Source organism: Palaemon carinicauda, chromosome 21, assembly GCF_036898095.1.
Source record: "Palaemon carinicauda isolate YSFRI2023 chromosome 21, ASM3689809v2, whole genome shotgun sequence".
NCBI lineage: Eukaryota > Metazoa > Arthropoda > Malacostraca > Decapoda > Palaemonidae > Palaemon > Palaemon carinicauda.
In genome coordinates this window covers 101,805,171-101,829,256 of record NC_090745.1, presented here as the reverse complement: position 1 = coordinate 101,829,256, position 24,086 = coordinate 101,805,171, and the positions used below count along the sequence as shown (strand labels likewise).

General features: G+C 43.5%; 1 protein-coding gene across 1 annotated transcript in view; it reads right to left on the bottom strand.

The window, feature by feature from the left end:
• The window catches only part of LOC137615380 (intersectin-1-like), a 377,240-nt gene that overhangs the window by 333,322 nt on the left and 19,832 nt on the right, over nucleotides 1-24,086 (bottom strand). The window contains exons 2-3 of the mRNA XM_068345199.1: nucleotides 19,273-19,427; nucleotides 120-286 (exon numbers count right to left, since the gene is read on the bottom strand). Of these exons, the coding sequence (XP_068201300.1) occupies nucleotides 120-286; nucleotides 19,273-19,427 (322 nt within the window). The remainder of the gene's footprint in view (nucleotides 1-119; nucleotides 287-19,272; nucleotides 19,428-24,086) is intronic.

The window sequence follows — 24,086 nt, the reverse complement described above, 5'->3', positions numbered from 1 at the left end:
AGCAAGAATCAACAAAGAGCAACCTCCCCAGTTTACAATTGACAAAGCAAACTCAACGATAAAAATATAATCTACTTCAAGAGAAAAACAAATATTCTTACACTATATACTGTACTTACCTACACCTGGAACGGCTGTTGCAGTACCCCCACATGCACTCTGTTTCAGAGATGCAGGTAAAGTCTGTGGAAGGTTGAAACCCCTCAACTTCAAATTTATCAACTTGCATGCAATGCTAAACTCGTGAAGATCCATCTTCCCATCACCATTAACATCTGAGAGAGCCCTGTAAGAATATTTGTACTTTATTGGTGATGACAGACATACGTGTGCATGTGTGATCGTTTTCCCTCTACTGGAAGTATGCCATGAATGTATTGATCTATATCCTTTGAGGAAGAGAAATACACATGGTTATTTCTATAATCTTAATCATAGGAGTGTGTTGTTGATTTGGAGTTAACAATTGTTTCTTATAATATGGCCAAACTGTCTACAGTACTGTATTTGTCTGAACAAGTTTCCAATCACTGAAAGATAAGGTTTAATCTTAAACTTGTAAATATTCCTATTTTCTCATTAGATTTTAGTTTAGTTGACATGAGTATTCATTTATTGATGATTTCCTTGACCTTAAATAACTTTCACACAATATAAATTGGTACCTAAGTTTATGAATTAATCCGTTCCACGAGTAAGCTTGTGACCAAAAAGCAATTTTTCCCATAAAAAATAAAGGACATTCACTCGATGTATTTCACATTAAGGTAAGGGTAAAGGTGTCTGATTTCAGTTACAGTATCATCAGAATAGATGCTCGCCAGAACAACAGCCAGCCAAGCCCAATGCCCCACTGTGTTGTCTAACCACAGCAGTATTCTCCCCAGTAAAACGCCTAAACGAAAGGTCCAAGGCGGGAAACGATCTGCTGCTAAGCGAATGCTAGGTGTATGCATTACCATTGTACTATCCACAAACACACACATATACATAAAAACATACAGTACATACATACATACACACACACACACACACACACACACACACACACACACACATATATATATATATATATATATATATATATATATATATATATATATATATATATATATATATATATATATATATATATACTGTATATATACATATTCATATATACAAATATATACATTTACATAATATATAATATATAATATATATATATATTATATATATATATATATATATATATATATATATATATATATATATATATATATATATATATGTATACAATTATATAGTAGTATAGATCCTGTTATCCCTTTGAATGAGAATCTAGTCAACATAATTGATAGGCGTATCCCTTCTCGTGTGCTAAGGTACCGAGTGAAGGACAAACCGTGGTTCAATGATGATTGTAGACGGGCTTATTTGGAGAAGCAGGAGGCCTATCATCTTTGGAAGGGTAACAGATCAGATTTGACCTGGAATAACTATACTCAGCTTCGAGCTTTTGCTCAGGGAGTTTATGCCTCAACTGAAAAGGAGTACAATTTAACCATAAAAGAAACCCTTTCTGGTACAACTCAGGAACATAAATGGTGGCCTACCCTTATATCTGCACTCTTTGGTGTAGATGCAACAGTTCCTCCTTTACTTAAACCAGATGGCTCAGTCACTCACTGTCCAAAGGAAAAGGCAACCCTTTTGGTTGATGTTTTTTACAGTAAACAGAGTAATGAAAAACTTGAACTTCCTCATTCATGTTTTCCTGAGGCTAAACTAACTAGTTTAGCTTTTCGGTCTTGTGAAATTAAAGCTCTGTTGATGGACCTTGATGCTTATGGAGGTGTAGACCCAAATGATATTTTCCTTTGTTTTTTATAAAGACAGCAGATTTTTTACCTCCAAAGTTATCTGTTATTCTGCCCAAGTAAGTAATAGGAGGAGATTTTAGCACTTGTTGGAGAATTGGTAATGTTACTCCCCTATGTGAATGTGTTTGTGGTAGCTCCAGTCCCACTGATTACCATCCAATTTCCATAACTCCCATATTATCTAAAGTTTTTGAACGTTTTCTGGCAAAACGTCTTAATAGGTATGCTGAAGGTAATCATCTATTCCCTAGTTTGCAATTTGGTTTTCGTAAAGGCCTTGGAGCATGTGATGCCCTCCTTACAATCTCCAATGCTGTACAGAAATCCCTTGATCGTGGTCAGGAAGTTCGTATGATTGGCCTTGATTTTAGTGCTGCCTTTGACCGTGTTAATCATGACGCCCTTGTTTTCAAACTGAAGCAGTTGGGAGTGGGTGGGTCGTTTCTTAGCATTATTATTGATTTTTTAAGTAATAGATCTCAAACGGTTGTTGTTGATAGGCACCATAGTGAGTATAGGAATGTGATATCCAGTGTTCCACAGGGTAGTGTTCTTGGCCCATTACTCTTCATACAATATACACATGACATGTGGTTTGGCCTAGAAAACAAGCTTGTTGCATATTATTATTATCATTACTATTCAAGCTACAACCCTAGTTGGAAAAGCAAGATGCTATAAGCCCAAGGGCTCCAATATGGAAAAATAGCCCAGTGAAGAAAGGAAATAAGGAAATAAATAGATGAAAAGAACAAATTAACAATAAATCATTCTAAAATAAGTACAGTAACAACGTCAAAACAGACATGTCATATATAAACTATTAACATCAAAAACAAATATGTCATAAATAAACTATAAAAAGGCTCATGTCCGCCTGGTCAACAAAAAATCATTTGCTCCAACTTTGAACTTTTGAAGTTCTACTGATTCAACCACCCGATTAGGAAGATCATTCCACAACTTGGTAACAGCTGGAATAAAACTTCTAGAGTACTGCGTAGTATTGAGCCTCGTGATGGAGAAGGCCTGGCTATTAGAATTAACTGCCTGCCTAGTATTACGAACAGGATAGAATTATCCAGGGAGATCCGAATGCAAAGGATGGTCAGAGTTATGAAAAATCTTATGCACCATGCATAATGAACTAATTGAACGACGGTGCCAGAGATTAATATCTAGATCAGGAATAAGAAATTTAATAGACCGTAAGTTTCTGTCCAACAAATTAAGATGAGAATCAGCAGCTGAAGACCAGACAGGAGAACAATACTCAAAACAAGGTAGAATGAAAGAATTAAAAACTTCTTCAGAATAGATTGATCACCGAAAATCTTGAAAGACTTTCTCAATAAGCCTATTTTTTGTGCAATTGAAGAAGACACAGACCTTATATGTTTCTCAAAAGTAAATTTACTGCCGAGAATCAGACCTAAAATTTTGAAAGAGTCATACATATTTAAAGAAACATTATCAATACTGAGATCCGGATGTTGAGGAGCCACCGTCCTTGACCTACTTACAATCATACTTTGAGTTTTGTTAGGATTCAACTTCATACCCCATAATTTGCACCATGCATTAATTTTAGCTAAATCTCTATTAAGGGATTCACCAACCCTAGATCTACATTCAGGGGATGGAATTGATGCAAAGAGAGTAGCATCATCTGCATATGCAACAAGCTTGTTTTCTAGGCCAAACCACATGTCATATGCAGATGATGCTACTCTCTTTGCATCAATTCCATCCCCTGAATGTAGATCTGGGGTTGGTGAATCTCTAAATACAGTGAACCCTCGCTACTTCGCGGTTCGACAATCGCGGATTCACCACTTCGCGGGGTTTTTCCATAACCCATATATATATACATATCGCGGATTTTCCGGAAAATTCGAAAATACCGCGAAATCTGAAGACCCCCAAATACGATACAGTATTTTGTTACCTGTAATTCCATTAATACTGTAATTAGTAATATCTGCTCTTACTGATTATTCATTGCATTACATATGATATATAATTCAGCACAGAAAGAAATAAAACACGAAAAGAGAATGTGATCATACGATAATTCAGTACTGTATACAGTACGTAGTAAAATTAAATCGAACATGAAACGCAAATCAGATGCAGTCATACCATATTAGAATGGTGTGTACTGTAATGGATGTGCTTCTTTTCCATGAATCTTTTGTATGTATACGTACGTAGTACAGTACTGCATCCAATAATATTCTTTGTTGCAAAAATCACATTACGAATAAGCGTACGAGAGAGAGAGAGAGAGAGAGAGAGAGAGAGAGAGAGAGAGAGAGAGGTGTAAAATAGCGTACGTAAAGCTGTATTATTATTATTATTATTATTATTATTATTATTATTATTATTATTATTATTATTATTGTTGTTGTTGTTAATAAAATTATTATTGTTATTATTATTATCATTATTATTATTATTATTACTGTACAGTATTATCATTATTTATTATTATTACGGTATTGTACTTAATCTACGTACGTTCAGTATGCGCGGGGCATCTTCTATGAGTAGGTAACCAACGCATCATAGTACTGTAAGACGGGTTGTGATTGGTTCAAGCGCTGATAGATGACGAATCAGAACTCAAGTTTTGTTATCTAGCCTGTGATTGGTGTTTTGCCCGCATCTCCTACCCGCAGCATCAAAGTTCTCGCGGGGCTGGATCGTTCACTCTCTGTTACCGCGTATCGCTGAGTAGACGTTCTTAAGTTTGTGAAGTTTAATCTGTGCTGTGTGCGACCTTTTAAGTTGAACTTTTTGTTACAGTACTGTAAATCCTACTGTAATGGCTCCCAAGCGTTCTGCTTCTCTTAAGGCTGGTAGTGAGCCTAAACGCCACCGAAGGATGATGACGATAGCTGAGAAGGTTACGCTTCTCGACATGTTAAAAGATGGTAGAAGTTACGCGGCCGCCGGCCGCCATTTTAGCATCAACGAATCCACCGTTCGCTATATCAAAAAGGACGAGGCGAACATTAGAAAGACGGCTGCAATCACCTTTAGCAGATCAGCGAAGCGAGTCGTTACAACGCGTAATAAAACAATCGTACGCATGGAAGGTGCTTTAGCTGTGTGGATTGCCGACTGCCGGAAGAAGAACATAGCGTTGGATACGAACACCATCCAAACAAAGGCTTTGAGTTTATATGAGAATTTTGCTGCAAAGGAACCTAAAGACGACGACGGCAACCATGCTGAAGATGATGATGATGCAGATGATCCTCAACCAGGGACATCCACTGATTCCCAGCCTCAGAAACGTTTTTCCGCAAGCAAAGGATGGTTCGCGAAGTTTCAGAAACGCTTCGCCCTGAAAAGCGTTTCCCTGCATGGGGAGTCTGCTTCCGCTGACACTGCCGCTGCTGAAACTTACGTGAACCAGACGTTCAAGAATATTATCGCCGAAGGTGGATACAAGCCGGAACAAGTCTTTAATATGGATGAGACTGGCTTGTTTTGGAAGAGAATGCCGTCGCGAACTTTCCTGTTCAAAGAGGAAGCCAAAGCCTCTGGCTTTAAAGCATTCAAGGATCGCGTTACCCTCGTGATGTGTGGCAATGCTGCTGGATTTTTGTTAAAGCCGGGGCTTATTTATAAGTCGAAAAATCCTCGCGCTTTGAAAAATAAAAATAAGAATCTCCTTCCCGTGTACTGGATGCATAATCAAAAAGCATGGATTACGAAGATGCTGACCTCCAACTGGTTCCATCAGTGTTTTATCCCGCAAGTCAGCAAATATCTCTTAGAGAAGGGCTTGCCATTCAAGATCCTTCTCCTTATGGATAACGCTGGTGGACACGCAACTGACCTGTCGCATGAGGCATTCAGGTTGAGTTCCAGCCACCCAACACCACGTCATTAATTCAACCGATGGACCAGGGGGTTATCAGGGCGTTCAAGGCCCTCTACACGAAGAATACCTTGGCGGACCTCGTTGCGTGTGTGGATGCTGCCCAAGATGACGAGGATGAAGATTTTAACTTGAAGGCGTACTGGCGGCAGTACACCATAGCCACGTGCCTGCAGAATATTCAGAAGGCACTTCAAGAGATGAAACCTGCAACCGTGAATGCGAGCTGGAAGAAGTTGTGGCCCGATATTGTTTACGACGACAAGGGATTTACTCCGTCGGAAATCCAACACTCTGCAATACGGAAATCTGTGCAGTTGGCTGCCATACTGTAATTGGAGGTGACGGGTTTGGCGACATGACGACTGAAGACGTCGACGAGTTGTTGGACTGCCATTCCCAGCCCCTAACTGACGCAGACCTCGAAGACCTGACGAAATCGGCAAGTGAGGAAGAGAGTGATACCCAGGAAGAGACCCAAGAAAATGTCGAAGAAACGGGCTTAACATTAGAACGGCTTGCCAAGGCCTGCAACCACGCGAAGGAGTTGAAAGAAATGTTGCAAGAGTGGGACGAGGATATGGTTCGCTCGATGCAATTCTGCAACAAGGTTGATGACATAATGACTCCCTACAAAATGCTCTTGGATCGAAAAAAGAAGCAGCGGCAAGAACTTCCGATCACAATGTTCTCAGCCTCGCAAAAAAGAGCCAGTTCCTCCTGCTAGTACGCCTTCGGAAGAAATTGAAGTTTCCCAGGAAGAAGTTGAAGAGGTGTCCCAGGGAAAAGACACCTCCGTCTGAAGAAACGTAAAATACTATCATTGGCTGCACAGTAGAACACATCATCAGCTTCATCATCATCATTTTCTTCTGTGCAGCAAATTCATCGCCATCACCATTCAAGTTTTTCTTCAACTTCTTTCGTGGTGAGTACAGTAACAATCTTTATTTTTTACTTTAATATTCTTACTGTACTGTACATTCTAAAACTGTATTTGTGCCTGTTTTATAGTTTAGTAATGTACGTATTGTATGCATTAAGTTAAAGGGAAGGTTTTTAAAAGTCTAAATGTTGTAACCTATCATATTTTTTTTGTTTAAAATTTACATTTACGTACGTAAAACAATATATATATCTCTCTCTCTCTCTCTCTCTCTCTCTCTCTCTCTCCCTCTCTCTCTCTCTCTCTCTCTCTCTCTCTCTCTCTCTCTCTCTCTCCGTAAATTGTTTTCCTGCTTTGCTACGTACAATACTGTATAATATATATTGTAAGGTAACATAATTTGTAAATGCTTTTACTGTAAATACTGTATGTACTGTATCATTATTTATCACTATCATCATGCGCGTTTAAATGCCTTGTTTGTTCTGAGCGTGGTTGTTTACTGAGTGTACACGCCGTCGTTTCAGGCGGCGTCATAAAGAAAAACATTTCATTTGGAAGTCCTAAGAAAAATATGTAAACTAAAACATTGGTAATAAACAAATCAACATACAGTACTGTATAATCAATATAATCGATGCAAAAAACTAACCTATACATATATGTGTTACTGTACACTAAATGAGTTTGTTTCTTCATTATGATCAGAGATGAACGTAAACAAAACATTGGTTGCCATTTTTTATCGTGCTTTTTAGGTGTTTAGGAAACGCATGATATAAAATCGCCTTTAATATTTGTGCCTGTTTTAGTTTAGGGTGCTGTAGTACATGCATTAAGTGTTCTGTACATTAAAGGGTGGTTTGTTAACAGTACTACGTACAAGGGAAGGTTTTAAAAGTCCGAATATACATGTTAAATAAATAGGTAAATATGTCACTACTTCGCGGATTTTCACCTATCGCGCCCGCGTCTGGAACCTATCTACCGCGATAAACGAGGGTTCACTGTAGAGATTTAGCTAAAATTAGTGCATGGTGCAATTTATGGGGTATGAAGTTGAATCCTAACAAAACTCAAAGTATGATTGTAAGTAGGTCAAGGACAGTGGCTCCTCAACATCCGGATCTTAGTACTGATAATGTTTCTTTATACAGTATTTGTATGACTTTTAAAATTTTAGGTGTGATTCTCGATAGCAAATTCACTTTTGAGAAACACATTCAATATGCGTCTTCTTCAATTGCACAAAAAACTGGCTTATTGAGAAAGTCTTTTAAGATTTTCGGTGATCAATCTATTCTGAAGAAGTGTTTTAATTCTTTCATTTTACCTTGTTTTGAGTATTGTTCTCCTGTCTGGTCTTCAGCAGCTGATTCTCATCTTAATTTGTTGGACAGAAACTTACGGTCTATCAAATTTCTTATTCCTGATCTAGGTATTGATCTTTGGCACCGTCGTTCAATTAGTTCATGATGCATGTTGCATAAGATTTTTCATAACTCTGACCATCCTTTAAATTCAGATCTCCCTGGACAATTCTATCCTGTTCGTAATACTAGGCAGGCAGTTAATTCTAATAGCCAGGCCTTCTCCATCATGAGGGAAGACTTGTGGCTTGTGCGAGGGTGAGGAGGAGGAGGAGGAGGAGGAGGAGATTACTGCTTGGAGAAGAACCTACCTCCAGGAGAACTGGTAAAATATTGGGAGTTCTCTCTCTTGAATGGTGTTCACTATCACTGAATTATTTAATTTACGCTTTTTTGGACACATTGTCATCTTTTTTCGCTCTTCCATTCAACTTTGACAAGGAACCTATCCAGGGATGAGTAATTGTGTCTTTTCTTTAGTCCAATGAAACTGAGACATCACACTGTCCATAGATAGATTGGCTGTTCACACTATCAAAGCCTATTTAAGTGATGTGTTTTTACAAAATTTTGCAGGTTTCCCACATTTTTAACATCTCCCTTATTTTACTTGAAGCAAGTGCTTTATCACTCTGTTCCTCCTCCTAATCCTATGATGAAATCTCCTCCACAAAACATCAGCTGCACGTTATGTTCATCCAGAAGATTGCTGATGTCGTCCTTGTGCAATTCCAACCCCATTATCTTGCCCAAGGACACAATTTCATCATTAACTGCCTCTTACATCGGTTCGAATTCCTCAAAATTGCATTCACGCGAATTTCCTCCATGCAAAATTAAGCGTTCTACTGATGACCTTTCTCATGCTTTACGAATCATTTTGAGGCAGCTGACGATGTTGAAATATTCTGCCCCAAACTCTTGGAGGGTGAGGGTGGTTCCATCTATGACCTCGAAAAAGCGTTGGAACGTTCCTTTTGTACTTGGCTCTTTGAAGTTTGAGATCGCCTGTTGATCCATGTGTTGGAGAGTTAAATTAGTGCGGCGTTGGGCAGTATGAACTCGATCATAATGAATTTAAACTATTTCCCTTGGTCATCTTCAATGGCTAGAGCATTGTATATGCAGGAACCTCTTAAATTTGGAAACAAATGCTTTTGCTGCCTTGACATTGGACTCGCACCCTCACCCTTTCGCACAACACTATTGATGACAATTTTTCTCTTGAAATTTCAAAACAAGCCACAGATCACTTTGAATATACCTTATTCTTTGTCTGCTGACGTAACTGGTTCATTTTTCAAAAGGTCAGCAAAAAATATTTTGCTTTTTCTCACAAGTAATGTTGTTATCCTATCTCCTGCTAACTGCTTCTCATTGATCCAAATGAGAAGCAAGTGCACGTTACTAAGTACACCTTGCCGTAATTTTGTTAATGTCAGCACGCCTTTCACAGCCTCAATTGCTTAGAATTCTTTGATTGGACAAAGTCGGGAAAAGACATTTGATTTTAAGTTAATGCCGATACCATTAATTTTATACAGTAATCCCTCGCCATTTCGCGGCCTCAGTGCACCAAGGATTTTCAAAAATATTCATCAAAAATTAGAAAAAGTAGTGTGAAAGTTACGTGGGCACTAGCAGAAGGCAGGGAGAGTACAGTAGAACATCAGGTATCAACAGGGAGACAACTCAAAATCCACCTCTCTGATTCGCTGGCCATCTTGGCTCCAGAATCTCGCAAGCTGATTGGCCGAGACGCTTTACCCAGCATCTCTTCCTGCCGTGTGCCCCGCAAAAGGAAGACCGCATTCATTGTTCTCTCTCGCTTCGCTTGTGTTGCTTCGTCTAGCTGTGTGGAACTTTTAGCTGATTTCTTGTGCTTTTTTAGTGTAAAATAGTGCTTGTGACGCCCTTGAAAATGGCTCCTAAACGTCCTCTACCTTCTACATCCTCTAGTGACCCAAGAAGAGAAAAATGATGACGATGAACGATTAAGTGAAATTATTGGACATGCTTAGGGCAGGCAGTAGCTATGCGTCTGTTGCATGCATTTACAGAGAGAATGAATCGACGGTTCACTACATAAAAAAAAGATTAAATGAAAATACGTAAAACTGCCTCAATAACGTTCTCCAAGGACACTAGGCGCATTGTGACTACTCGTAATTAGACGATTGTGCAAATGGAGAATGAGTTATCAATGTGGATATCGGACTGTCGAGAAAAGAAGGTTAGTCTCGATACCAACATGATTTGAACCAAAGCCAAAACCCTATATTATAGCCTCATTCCTGAAGGAAAATCAAACGAAGACGACGAAGGTGATGATGACAACGAAGAAGATGATCCTGCCTCACAAGAAAAATGAGGTTTTGTTGCCAGCAAGGAATTGGTCGAGAAATTCAGGAGGAGGTTTGGCCTTCACCGTGTTCCTTTGTATGGGGAGGCCGCCTCAGCAGACCTAGAGGCAGCTCTTCGTTACATCAAGGACAAGTTCCCGAAATTAATTAAAGAAAGTGGCTATCTCCCGGAGCAGGTGTTCAGTATGGATGAGACTGGTCTCTTTTGGAAGATGATGCCGTTCCGGACGTTTCTTTACAAGGACGAAGTAAAGAAGCCAAGGTTCAAGGCCCACAAAGATCGCGTCACTCTCCTCATGTGCGGGAGTGCCACGGGCTTTGAAAAACAAAAACAAAGCCTTGCTGCCCATCTACTGGATGAGTAATAAAAAGGCATGGATAACCAGACCTCACACTCGACTGGTTCGTGAACTGCTTTATCCCGCAGGTGAAGCTGTACCTCGTGGAGAATGGTCTGCCCTTTAAGGTCCTCCTCTTGATGGACTGTGTAGGAGGACATGCAACAGATTTCCATTATGATGGGGTCCAAGTGGAGTTCCTACCCCACAACACCACTTCACTCATACAACCAATGGATCAGGGGGTCATTCGGGCCTTCAAGGCCTTCTACACGAGGTCCACAATGAAGGGCGTCATCTCCTCCATCGTCGAAGGCGACGAGGACTTCAGCCTCAAGAGATATTGGCGGGAATATAACATTGCAACGTGCCTGGCCAACATTCAGAAAGTTCTTAATGAGATGAAAGAGCAAACACTGAATGCAAGTTGGAGAAAATTGTGGCCAAATGTTGTTCTTGCCTATGAGGGATTTACGCCAGACGAAGTTCACCACTCCGCCGTATATAAGGCTGTGAGGCTGGCACGGTTAGTAGTCAACGAAGGTTTCTCTGACATGACAACAGAAGACGTCAACTCACTGATCGAGTGCTACTCAGAGCCCCTAACTGACGATGACCTTGTCGAAATGACAAGATCAGCGAGTGAGAAAGAAGAGGCAGCCGACGTCGGCGACGACGACGAAGCTGAAGAACGTTGCCTTACCTTGGACAACCTAGAAGAGCTCTGCAACAAAGGGCGCAGGAAATTGACAATAATATGGTCAGAGCCATCAAATTTAGTAACTGTATTGACATTGTAATGGCGTTGTACAAGAGCATCTTAGCTCAGATGAAAAAACGTCAACAACTTCCCATCACGATGTTCCTAGTGTGCCGAAAACCTTCTGAAGAAGCATCAGATACTCCTCCTGTTGCCTCTCCGGATTCCCACAGAGTCACTACTCCGCCTGCTGCAGTTTCTCCAGCTCTATCGGAAGCTGTCGCTGACGATCCACCGCCTCTATCAACTGACGATGAGGCGTCATCTGAGGAGCAGTAAAGCTCTCATTAACCAGTGCAGTAAATCATCTTCATCTTCTTCATCTCCATCATACTGCACAGGTGTTTCATCGTCATTTATCAAGACCATCATCATTTACCAAGCTCATCGTCATTGTTAGAGGTGAGTTACGTATCTTGTTCTAAGAATAAAAGTTCTAAAAAACATATCTACAGTGTATACACGTACACTATTTATATCTACATATGTAGTGTACATGTACACTTACACTCTATTTACATTATTCATACATTATTTATGTATAAATGTAAATGTACATACGGTATACATAATGTATTAAATATGACAACCGTGTAACAGAGTTTGTGTTTTTCCTAATATACATACCAAAATTCTTTACTATAGGAGATATTATAGCGCAAGCTGGAAAATACGGCAGAAAAACCTTAACAAGGTCGTTAACGACCGGGCAGGTAGTTACCCACCTGTTAACGGTGGGGGACTGCCGGTCGGTAGCTACTGTTTACATTCAATTGGATTCTAGTTAGGACCATTCTAGGGGGCGGTGATGGAGGAGAAGATTTGTGTAAAGAATTCGGGTTTGTATGTTAGGAAAAATACAAACTCTGTTACAAGTTTGTCATTTGTTCCTACACTTGATACAAACCCTCATTCTTTACTATAGGAGACTTAGTCTTGAGGCTAGGGTGGCCAAGGAGTTCCCTATTCCTAGGAAAGATAGTCCTCAGACTAGACTCTTTTGAAGAAAAAATCTCCCGTTAATCTTCTTTCTTTCTAGATCTCCATAATCTCAGCACATCGGACTCTTTCATACTTAGGATTTCCCCCGACCTTGAAAAGGGGAACCTCTTAACCACGAGTATAACTTATACCCTGTGAGAGGAATCAGATGAGTTTCATACCTTATTTCCATTGGCGAGTCCAGCTGAAACTGGCTACAGACTAGGATCCCCAGATGGGAGGGAGAAGGAAACGAAGAAGATAGATGGATGTCCTTCTTAAAACCTAGTGTAACCCAGAATCCTCAGCCAATGGCTACTGTCCCCAGAAAGAGCGTAAGGTAGCTACAACACCTGTTGACCTGCCACAATAGGTCCTATGGAAAGGGTGTCTAGAGACCTATGTGTCCCGTCGCTCAAATAGTGAGCGGTGAATATAGATTGGCGTTTACAGACCCCAGCTCTTAAGACTTGGGAGACTGAGAAATTTCTCTTAAATGCCAGTGAGGCCGCTACTCCCCTAACTTGATGGGCTTTGGGTTGTGCTGCCTCTGGGTCTCCGTGAATAGCCCTCGCAATAACTTTCTTGAACCTTAAAAAGATGGTGTTGCGAGAGGTTCTCTTCTTTACCTTGTTGGTATTAGGAATGAGATGACGGAGATGTGGTCTGAAAGGTCTGGTGCGCTTCAGATATTTCTTTAGCGCCCTGACTGGGCATAGTAACAACTGGTCTGTATCCTGTGTTACCTTATTGAGGCTGGAAAATTTAAATTCTCGAAATCTCTCATCGGTAAATAAAGGATTATGAGTCTTAGCCACAAAGCCTGGCACGAAGTTGAGAGAGACTTCCCCCCCATCCCCTGGATTGGGTGATGCTGTAAGACAGACCATGTAGCTCACTGATCCTTTTAGCTGAGGCCAGAGCTACGAGGAAGACGGTCTTAAGGGTCAGAAAGTAGTCTGAGGCCCTATTTAAGGGCTCATAGGGAGGACCCTTCAGGGAACATAAGACACGTCTCAAGGTGGTGGTCTAAACAACAGGGGGACAAGATCACTCAAAACCTCGAATCAACAAGGTGATATCTTCCGAGGCAGAAAGGTCACCCCCTTCTCAGTCTACAGATGAGGCTCAAGGCTGAGCGATAGCTCTTAATCGCCGAGACTGAGAGGAGCTTTTCTTCCCTGAGGTACAAAAGGAAGTCTGGGAACTACTGATTCCCTCCTTTTGAGAACCCAATTGCCCTACATGGTTGCTGTTGTAGCAGTTAGGAAGTTCATTGTCTTGGCCCCAGCAGCTAGGACTTCCTGTAAGGACTGCATGAAGTCTTGGTTTGACAGGTCCTCGTGACTCGCGAGGTAGCCGACTGTACCAGACCACGTGTCAAGCCAAGATAAAGCCTCCAGAAGGGACATTGAAACCGCTTCTATTGCCGAGGCTTCTGTGGCTGAGAAAGAGACTGAAAGAGTAGAGTGTCTCTCCGAGGAGCCGCCAGGTGTGAGCCTCGCCACGAGGGGATCCAAGATCAGAGGAGAAGGGTTGGCGTAACTGATCTTGTAAAAGGGCTCTTAAACTGGAATTTATGGGATTCCTGAGACTTCAGGGAACCTGTTTCTCCCGAGACCGCCTGCAAGGTGAACAGACCAGGGAAGTTCAATTCTGGTCTTAGGGTTTGGGGAGGACCACATAGCATGTCTAAGGCTAGAGCATCAAGAGGTCGAGGAGACAGATGCAAACCGCCGAGGCCTGAGATATTACACATAGTTCTTAGAGCCCTTAAATAGCAGGATTCTAAGTCCTTCACCGGCGGCTCTTCCGAGGAATCCTCAGGCTGTGCTAATTCCTCACGTGTTACTACAGGTGAAGTGGAGACGTGAGTAGCAGACAAATCTTTTGTTTTACCCCTCGCATCTTTCTTATCGAAAGGGGAAGAGCGATAGAAGTTGGAGTGTCTGGAGGTAATGGCGAAGACCGTTGACGAGAGTCGGAAGACTCTCCGTCATAAGAGTAAAACTCTTGATGACGATGGTCGCGCACATAGCGCTAATTTCCTACGTGCGCGAACACTTTGTGCTAATTGTTACAAGAGCCTGAAGGCTCAGCATAACTGAAACTCGAAGGTTTCAAGTCGTGTGATCTCGAAAGTCCAGCGCGACAAGAGGCCCGAAGGACTCCCAAGGTCATGAGAACCCGTAGGATCAACATGACGAGAGCCCGAAGGCTCACGATCACACCAACCCAAATGGTGATCGTCACGAGACCCCGAGGGGTCAACGTGATGAGAACCAGCAGGTTCAAAAAGACGTCTCCTCACAGCACAAGGGGGAGAACGTCAGGGATGGAGAGGAGTTACAAACCCTTCCACCCTACGAACTTCCAGAGAGGAACGTTTAGCAGACTCCGCCCGAGGGGGAGACTGTTCCAGATCTAAAGATAACTCCTCCGCGGGGAGGTTTGTTCTCCCGAAGGAGAACGACACTTAAGACAAGGCTCTTGCTCCGCCCCTGGAGGAGAACCATAAGCGTAAGGGGAAAGATCGTGGATCAGCAATCTCCTACAAGTTTTCTCTTGCGAATGAGAGGAAAGTTCTCCCGAAGGAGATCGCCTAAAACAAGCTTTTTCCCCGCTCAATGGGAAAAAGCGTAGGCGTAATAAACTCAATCTCGTGAACGAGGGAGAAGTCCTCCCAAAGAAGGACATCGCCTAAGGCAAGCTTTCTTCGCGTTCTATGGGAAAAAATGTAGGCGTAATATTTCTCTCACGAACGAAGGAGAAGTCCTCCCGAAGGAGGACATCGCCTAAGACAAGCTTTATCCTAGCTCTATGGGAAAAAAGCATAGGAGCAACAATCTCTCTCGCGAACAAGAGAGAAGTTCTTACATAGAAGGAATCACTAAGACAAGCTTTCTCCCCGCTCTATGGGAAAAAGCGTAGGCATAATAATTTCTATCTCGCGAACGAGGGAGAAGTCCGCCTGAAGTTGGGCATAGCCCTAGACAAGCTTTCTCCTTGCTCTATGGGATAAAAGCATAGGCATAATAATCTCTCTCTCACGAACGAGATAGAAGTTCTCCCGAAGGAGGAAGCGCCTAAGACAAGCTTTCTTCCAGCTCTATGGGAAAAAAGTGGGGACGTAAAAATCTCTCTCTTGCGAACGAGAGAGAAGTTCTCCCGAAGGAGGACATCGCCTAAGACAAGCTTTCTTCCAGCTCTATGGGAAAAAAGCGTAAGCGTAATAATCTCTCTCTCGCGAACGAGAGAGAAGTTCTCCCGAGGGAGGACATGGCCTAAGACAAGCTTTCTTCCAGCTCTATGGGAAAAAAGCGTAGGCGTAAAAATCTCTCTCTCGCAAACGAGAGAGAAGTCCTCCCGAAGGAGGACATCGTCTAAGACAAGCTTTCTCCCAGCTCTATGGGAAAAAGCGTAGGCATAATAATCTCCCTCTCGCGAACGAGAAAGAAGTCCTCCCGAAGGAGGACATCGCCTGAGACAAGCTTTCTCCCAGCTCTATGGGAAAAAAGCGTAGGCGTAATAAATCTCTCTCGCGAACAAGGGAGAAGTTCCCCTCGAAGGAGGAACAAGCTTTAGATTTCCTTTTCCCCAGCTCAAGGGAATGAAGCACCGTCTTCAGCGAAGAGATAGCAGAGGCAAAATTCGTCGAACTGTCCGCAACTCTTCCCGAAAGAGGGAAGGTTGGTGAATGGCTGAAGTGGGGAAGCTCTCCCTCGGAAGGGGAGAGGCATCCCAATTCCGGGGAAGGTTAACACTCCCTCGTAAGGAGAAGTTCTCCAACACCTGGAGGCGAACCTCCTGGCAGCAATCTATGCTTCCCAACAACAAACATCAAGTTGATGGTTGACAACGAGTGCTACTTCGTAACCTGGGCAGCTCACGAGCTGACACATGAAGCGCAGGATAATGAACAGAGCGGCCAAAGCCATCGGCCTTGCGTTCTACGTCGCTGCTATCCGGGTGTGCTTTCTTTTTAGCCTCTCTCACACGTTTCCCCTTTTCCCTCTGCTCTCAACCGAAGAGAATAAGGGTCGAACCCCTGCATCTTCTTCCGAGGTTTTCGAGAGACTCGTAATCCCTAACTCATTAGGGAGCAAGGGAACTGGGGAGGTTATTCTGTCTGAAACACGAGGGCGAGGAGATTGACCCCGTGAGTGTATGACCGGAGATTTGTGTGCGTAGGGCTAATTGTGCACACCTGAACACTCCGTGCGACAAGAGCCCGAAGACTCTCTGTCATAACAGTAAAACTCTTGGTGACTTGTTCCACGAGAACCAGAAGGTTCAGCGTGATCGCGTGTGCCCCTGGAGGTCGTGTTGCGAGACCCCAAAGGGCCAGATCAACAGGAAACCGAAGTTTTCTGTCACGAGACACCGAAGTGTCAGCGTGACTGAATGCACGGGAGCCTGAGGGTTCAGCAACTTGTATTGCGAGACAACGAAGGGATAGCACAATGGGAAACAGAAGTTTCCTTGTCACGAGACACCAAACAGTCAGCGTGACTAATGGAGCGAGAGTCCGAAGGATCAGCGTAACCACGAGATCGAGAAGTCGAATGGCGAGAGCAATCTTTTACTTAAGATAAGGAGTGAAAGCGAGAAGCGCTCTTTCTGGCTTTCCTAGAGCGAACGGAGACCCTCAAACTAATATGCGAAGAAGAGGGTTCGAGGTCAGCACGAGCTTTGCCCTCGGCCGCGCTGCTGGATCTTAGATGATCCCTCGCAAGAGGAAGACGACAGCGAGGCAGAACGATGACGAGAGGGAGCGCTCTTCTTAGGTTTGTGCTGAGAGCGCTTATAGTCTCAAGTCGAGACGTCTTGTGGAGAGACAGAAGGCAAGGAAGAGCGAGAACGATGATGTCTCTTCCTATATCACCTGTCTCTTCAGCGAGAATGTCTAGGCGAAGGCGCGAGCTCTCCTTTTCCTCTTCTCTCTCTCCCTCCTGACCTCCAAAGAGGGCGAGGAGGAGGAGGAGGAGGAGGAATTGCGATGTTTGCGATTGCAAAGCTGTGTATCGTAGAAGCGCAAACGGTGTAAGAAGTAGGCGCCGCAGGAGCTGAAGTTACTACATCCACTGAAACTTCAGCGGGCGCCGACTGAGTTGACGTGAGATAGGCGAGGTCCGGAACTCCCGAGGGTTCCAAAGCAGAGGGGACTTGAGGCAAAACCTTACCTGCGAGGAACTGGTTCCAAACTTCCTCCGAAGGAGAACCAGGAAATCCAAGGGAAGGCCATACCACTCGTATATGATCTGGAATGGGAGCGGTAACTGAGTCATTCCCGGTGGCGGAAAACACTGTCCCATTAGGAGAGGCAACGGGATCCGCCTGACCAAGAGGAATGGGGGTTAAATAAAAGGTGTCGCTCTTCCTTGACTTTCCCTGGAAGAGGGAGGCAAGGAAGAGTCTGAAGGGAGAGAACAAGAGGCTGAAGGGGAGGCCCAAAACTCCTTACCTTTCGACGGCAAACCTGAAGGTAATGAGTCCTTCAAGGAATTCCTCTTCTACCTCCCTCAAACTTCTCCCACTGAGAGGGCAACCACTCTCTACATACTTGGCAGGGGGAGCCTTCAGAACACCTATGACCTCTGTACCCAGGGCATAGGGGATGAGGATCCACCTCCAGCGGCGACATAAAGGTGCCCGGAACACTTCCTCATAATAGAGGACGTCACATCTAACAAAGAAAAAGAAAAAAAGGATTAATCAAAAACAAAAAAGGAAAGGCTAGTCTGCCAGTCAAACAAAAGCAGGAGCAGCGGTGTTACCACTGCAATGGCTAGAATTGGATTGAAGGTAAGCAGTAGCTACCAACCGGCAGTCCCCCACCGTTAACAGGTGGGTAACTATCTGCCCGGTCGTTAACGACCTTGTTAAGGTTTTTCTCCCGAATTTTCCAGCTCGCGCTAGAATATCTCCTATAGTAAAAAATGAGGGTTTGTATCAAGTGTAAGAACAAATAAGGTTTGTATTTTGTGTAGAAACCAATAACCAGTTGATGGTACTGGGAGTACATTGGTTCTCTCTCACGACTGAAAACAAAAGTGAAGAGCTCTATGGTCTTTTAGGAGGCTGCCTTCCAGCTATGCTGAAACCACTCCTATTAAAGGAAAAGGGTTTATACAGTATTCATGTAGGAACAAACATCGTTGTTGTGTCTCATATTCAATAGCTTGGGTAAAAGATAGTTTACCCCTTTAGAGAACACAAGACCTTACCACTATAATGAGTTCTATAGGTCTTCTATAGAAAATTATGGAAAATAATTTTCCAATAATTTTCGATAGAGATAACCTTCTCTCAAGAGATACCAATGCATATCTCTTAGTTTAGAAATACTGTAAAGGAGACACAATCAAAAGTCTTTCCAAACTCTATAATGTATCAGAATAGTAAACCTCTCGCCACTGATGGCAAGCACAGTACATTTAGTGAATTATTGTTATACAGTACAGTACATCAATCATCATACTGAAGGGATCATCATCATCATCTCCTTCTAAGCAAATTGACGCAAAGGGCCTCAGTTAGATTTTGCCAGTCATCTCTATCTTGAGCTTTTAAATCAATACTTCTCCATTCATCTCCTACTTCACACTTCATAGTCCTCAGCCATGTAGGCCTGGGTCTTCCAACTCTTTTAGTGCCTTGTGGAGCCCAGTTGAACATTTGAACTAATCTCTCTTGGGAAGTGCAAAGAGCATGCCCAAACTATCTCCATCTACCCCTCACCATGATCTCATCCACATATGACACTTGAAATGGATACTATAAATATAAATTAGATGAAAATAGATTGAAAAATACATACCAAATGATTCCCAAGACAGGTGGTGGTAATCTTGACTGAAGAAAGAATCCTTTCGCCTGGTCCCCCGAAATGAACCCATTTGTGGGTCGAATACCATTAAATTGTTCTTCATGCTTTGTTCGTTCGCCGGGTGTCACCACCCAAGGGTCAGCCATCTGAAGATGTGGAATAAATATGATTATTGTCATGAAAATTTCGTTGACCCTAATACAAGACCCTCCTAATGACATGATGGTAACCACTGTTAACCCTTTTACCCCCAATGGACTTACTGGTACATTTCACAAAACTCATTCCTTTACCCTCATGGACGTACTGGTACGTCCTTGTAAAAAACTGCCATCCATATTTTTTTTGCATATTTTTGATGATATTTTGAGAAACCTGAGGCATTTTCCAAAAGAATAAGACCAACCTGACCCCTCTATGACAAAAATTAAGGCTGTTAGAGCAATTTAAAAAATATATATTGCAAAATGTGTTTGAAGAAAAATAATGCTTGGGGGTTAAGGGTTGGAAAGTTCCAAATAGCCTGGGGGTAAAAGGGTTAAACCAAAGGTTTGGCCAAGTTACACGATATGAATTCTTATCAATTCCTGCCATAATATAAATCAAACAACACAGGTATCCAGATATCACTACTCATTCATTTTTATCATGATGAAAGCACTGAAGCAAAATGTTATTTTCATTAGTAAAATAAATTTTTGAATATACTTACCCGGTGATCATATAGCTGTCAGCTCTGCTGCCCGACAGAAAAAACCTACGGACGGAATACGCCAGCGATCGCTATACAGGTGGGGGTGTACATCAACAGCGCCATCTGTCGAGCAGGTACTCAAGTACTCGATGTCAACACAGAACCAATTTTCTCCTCGGTCCACTGGGTCTCTATTGGGGAGGAAGGGTGGGTCCTTTAATTTATGATCACCGGGTAAGTATATTCAAAAATTTATTTTACTAATGAAAATAACATTTTTCAATATTAAACTTACCCGGTGATCATATAGCTGATTCACACCCAGGGGGGTGGGTAGAGACCAGCATATATGTTAACATTAAGAGCTAAGTATTCCGTATTTCATTTTAGCAGTTATTCAAAATAACAAACATAAAATTAATAAGTACCTGGTAAGGAAGTCGACTTGAACAATTACTCTGCCTTTTTAAGTACGTCTTCCTTACTGAGCCTCGCGATCCTCACAGGATGCTGAGCGACTCCTAGGAGCTGAAGTATGAAGGGTTGCAACCCATACTAAAGGACCTCATCAAAACCTCTAATCTAGGCGCTTCTCAAGAAAGAATTTGACCACCCGCCAAATCAACCAGGATGCGAAAGGCTTCTTAGCCTTCCGGACAACCCAAAAAACAACAATAAAAAACATTTCAAGAGAAAGATTAAAAAGGTTATGGGATTATGGGAATGTAGTGGTTGAGCCCTCACCCACTACTGCACTCGCTGCTACGAATGGTCCCAGGGTGTAGCAGTTCTCGTAAAGAGACTGGACATCTTTAAGGTAAAATGATGTGAACACTGACTTGCTTCTCCAATAGGTTGCATCCATTACACTCTGCAGAGATCTGTTTTGTTTGAAGGCCACTGAAGTCGCGACAGCTCTAACTTCATGTGTCCTTACCTTCAGCAAAGCATGGTCCTCCTCATTCAGATGGGAATGAGCTTCTCGAATCAAAAGTCTGATATAATAAGAAACTGCATTCTTCGACATAGGTAAAGAAGGTTTCTTAATGGCGCACCATAAAGCTTCTGACTGGCCACGTAATGGTTTAGTACGTTTCAAATAGTACTTAAGAGCTCTTACAGGGCATAGTACTCTTTCTTGTTCATTTCCAACCAAATTAGAAAGGCTTGGAATCTCGAACGATTTGGGCCAAGGACGAGAAGGAAGTTCGTTTTTGGCTAAAAAACCAAGCTGTAAGGAACATGTAGCCGTTTCAGATGTAAATCCAATGTTCCTGCTGAAGGCGTGTATCTCACTGACTCTTTTAGCTGTTGCTAAGCAGACGAGGAAAAGAGTCTTCAAAGTGAGATCTTTAAAAGAGGCTGATTGAAGTGGTTCGAACCTTGCTGACATAAGGAACCTTAGTACCACGTCTAAGTTCCAACCTGGTGTGGCCAACCGACGCTCCTTCGAGGTCTCAAAAGACTTAAGGAGGTCCTGTAGATCTTTGTTGTTGGAAAGATCTAAGCCTCTGTGACGGAAGACTGTTGCCAACATGCTTCTGTAACCCTTGATCGTGGGAGCTGAAAGGGATCTTTCCTTCCTTAGGTATAAAAGGAAGTCAGCTATCTGAGTTACAGAGGTACTGGTTGAGGATACTGATTTTGACTTGCACCAGCTTCGGAAGACTTCCCACTTCGACTGGTAGACTTTGAGAGTGGATGTCCTCCTTGCTCTAGCAATCGCTCTGGCTGCCTCCTTCGAAAAGCCTCTAGCTCTCGAGAGTCTTTCGATAGTCTGAAGGCAGTCAGACGAAGAGCGTGGAGGCTTGGGTGTACCTTCTTTACATGCGGCTGACGCAGAAGGTCCACTCTTAGAGGAAGTGTTCTGGGAACGTCTAATAGCCATTGCAGTACCTCGGTGAACCATTCTCTCGCGGGCCAGAGGGGAGCAACCAACGTCAACCTTGTCCCTTCGTGAGAGGCGAACTTCTGCAGAACTCTGTTGACAATCTTGAACGGGGGGAACGCATAAAGGTCTAGATGGGACCAATCCAGAAGAAAGGCATCTATGTGAACTGCTGCTGGGTCCGGAATCGGTGAGCAATAAATTGGGAGCCTCTTGGTCATCGAGGTTGTGAACAGATCTATGGTAGGCTGACCCCATAAGGCCCATAGTCTGTTGCAAACATTCTTGTGAAGGGTCCACTCTGTTGGGATGATTTGACCCTTCCGGCTGAGGCGGTCTGCCATGACATTCATGTCGCCTTGAATGAACCTCGTTACTAGGGATATTCTTCGATCTCTTGACCAGGTGAGGAGGTCCCTTGCGATCTCGTACAACGTCATCGAATGAGTCCCTCCTTGCTTGGAGATGTACGCCAAGGCTGTGGTGTTGTCGGAGTTCACCTCCACCACCTTGCCTAGAAGGAGGGACTTGAAGCTTCTCAAGGCCAGATGAACTGCCAGTAGCTCCTTGCAGTTGATGTGCAGCGTTCGTTGATCCGCATTCCACGTGCCCGAGCATTCCCGACCGTCCAATGTCGCACCCCAGCCCGTGTCCGATGCGTCCGAGAAGAGAAGGAGGTCGGGGGTCTGAACAGCCAGTGGCAGACCCTCCTTGAGGAGAATGTTGCTCTTCCACCAAGTGAGTGAAGACTTCATCTTCTCGGAAATAGGAACCGAGACCGCTTCTAGCGTCTTGTCCTTTCTCCAGTGAGCAGCTAGGTGAAACTGAAGGGGTCGGAGGTGGAGTCTCCCTAACGCGATGAACTGGTCCAGTGATGAAAGCGTCCCTATCAGACTCATCCACTGTCTGACTGAACATCGGTCCTTCTTCAGCATGGACTGGATGAATTCTTGGGCTTGACTGATTCTGGGGGCCGACGGAAAAGCCCGAAAAGCTTGACTCTGAATCTCCATTCCTAGGTATACTATAGTTTGGGATGGGACGAGTTGGGACTTTTCCAAATTGACCAGGAGACCCAATTCCTTGGTCAGATCTAGAGTCCACTGTAGATTCTCCAGACAGCGACGACTTGACGAAGCTCTTAAAAGCCAGTCGTCCAAATAGAGGGAGGCTCTGATGTTTGCTAATTGCAGGAATTTGGCAATATTCCTCATCAGTTTGGTAAAAACTAGAGGTGCCGTGCTTAGGCCAAAGCACAGGGCTTGGAACTGGTAAACAACCTTCCCGAAAACGAACCTTAGAAAAGGTTGGGAATCTGGGTGGATGGGGACGTGAAAGTAGGCGTCCTTTAGGTCTAACGAGACCATCCAGTCTTCCTTCCTGACCGATGCTAGAACTGACTTTGTCGTCTCCATGGTGAACGTCTGTTTTGTGACAAAGACATTCAGAGCACTGACGTCTAGCACCGGTCTCCACCCTCCTGTCTTCTTCGGCACTAAGAAGAGGCGATTGTAGAAGCCCGGGGATTGATGGTCCCGGACTATGACTACCGCTCCCTTTTGTAGTAAGAGAGACACCTCTTGCTGTAAAGCTTGTCTCTTGTCCTCCTCTCTGTACCTGGGAGAGAGGTCGATGGGAGTTGTTGCTAGAGGGGGGTTGCGCAAGAATGGAATCCTGTACCCCTCCCTGAGTAACTTCACAGACTGTGCGTCTGCGCCTCTGTTCTCCCAGGCCTGCCAGTAGTTCTTGAGCCTGGCTCCCACTGCTGTCTGAAGAAGGTGGCAGTCAGACTCTGCCTCTAGAGGACTTGGAACCCTTCTTCTTGCTCCCACGTTGACTTCCGGCACGAGCACCTCCTCTGCTGGAGGCTCTGCCACGAAAGGGCGGAATGAACCTTGACGCTGGAGTGTCCATCCTGGGTCTAGGCACGGAGGGCAAAGGGGTGGCTTTGCGTGCGGATGACGCCACCAGGTCATGAGTGTCTTTCTGGATCAAGGAGGCGGCAATCTCCTTGATCAACTCTTCAGGGAAGAGACACTTCGAGAGGGGAGCAAACATAAGCTCCGACTTTTGACATGGGGTGACTCCAGCTGACAAGAAGGAGCAAAGGTGATCCCGCTTCTTGAGGACCCCGGACACGAAAGAAGCCGCAAGCTCACTAGAACCATCCTGAATGGCTTTGTCCATGCAGGACATAATGAGCATGGAAGTTTCCTTATCAGA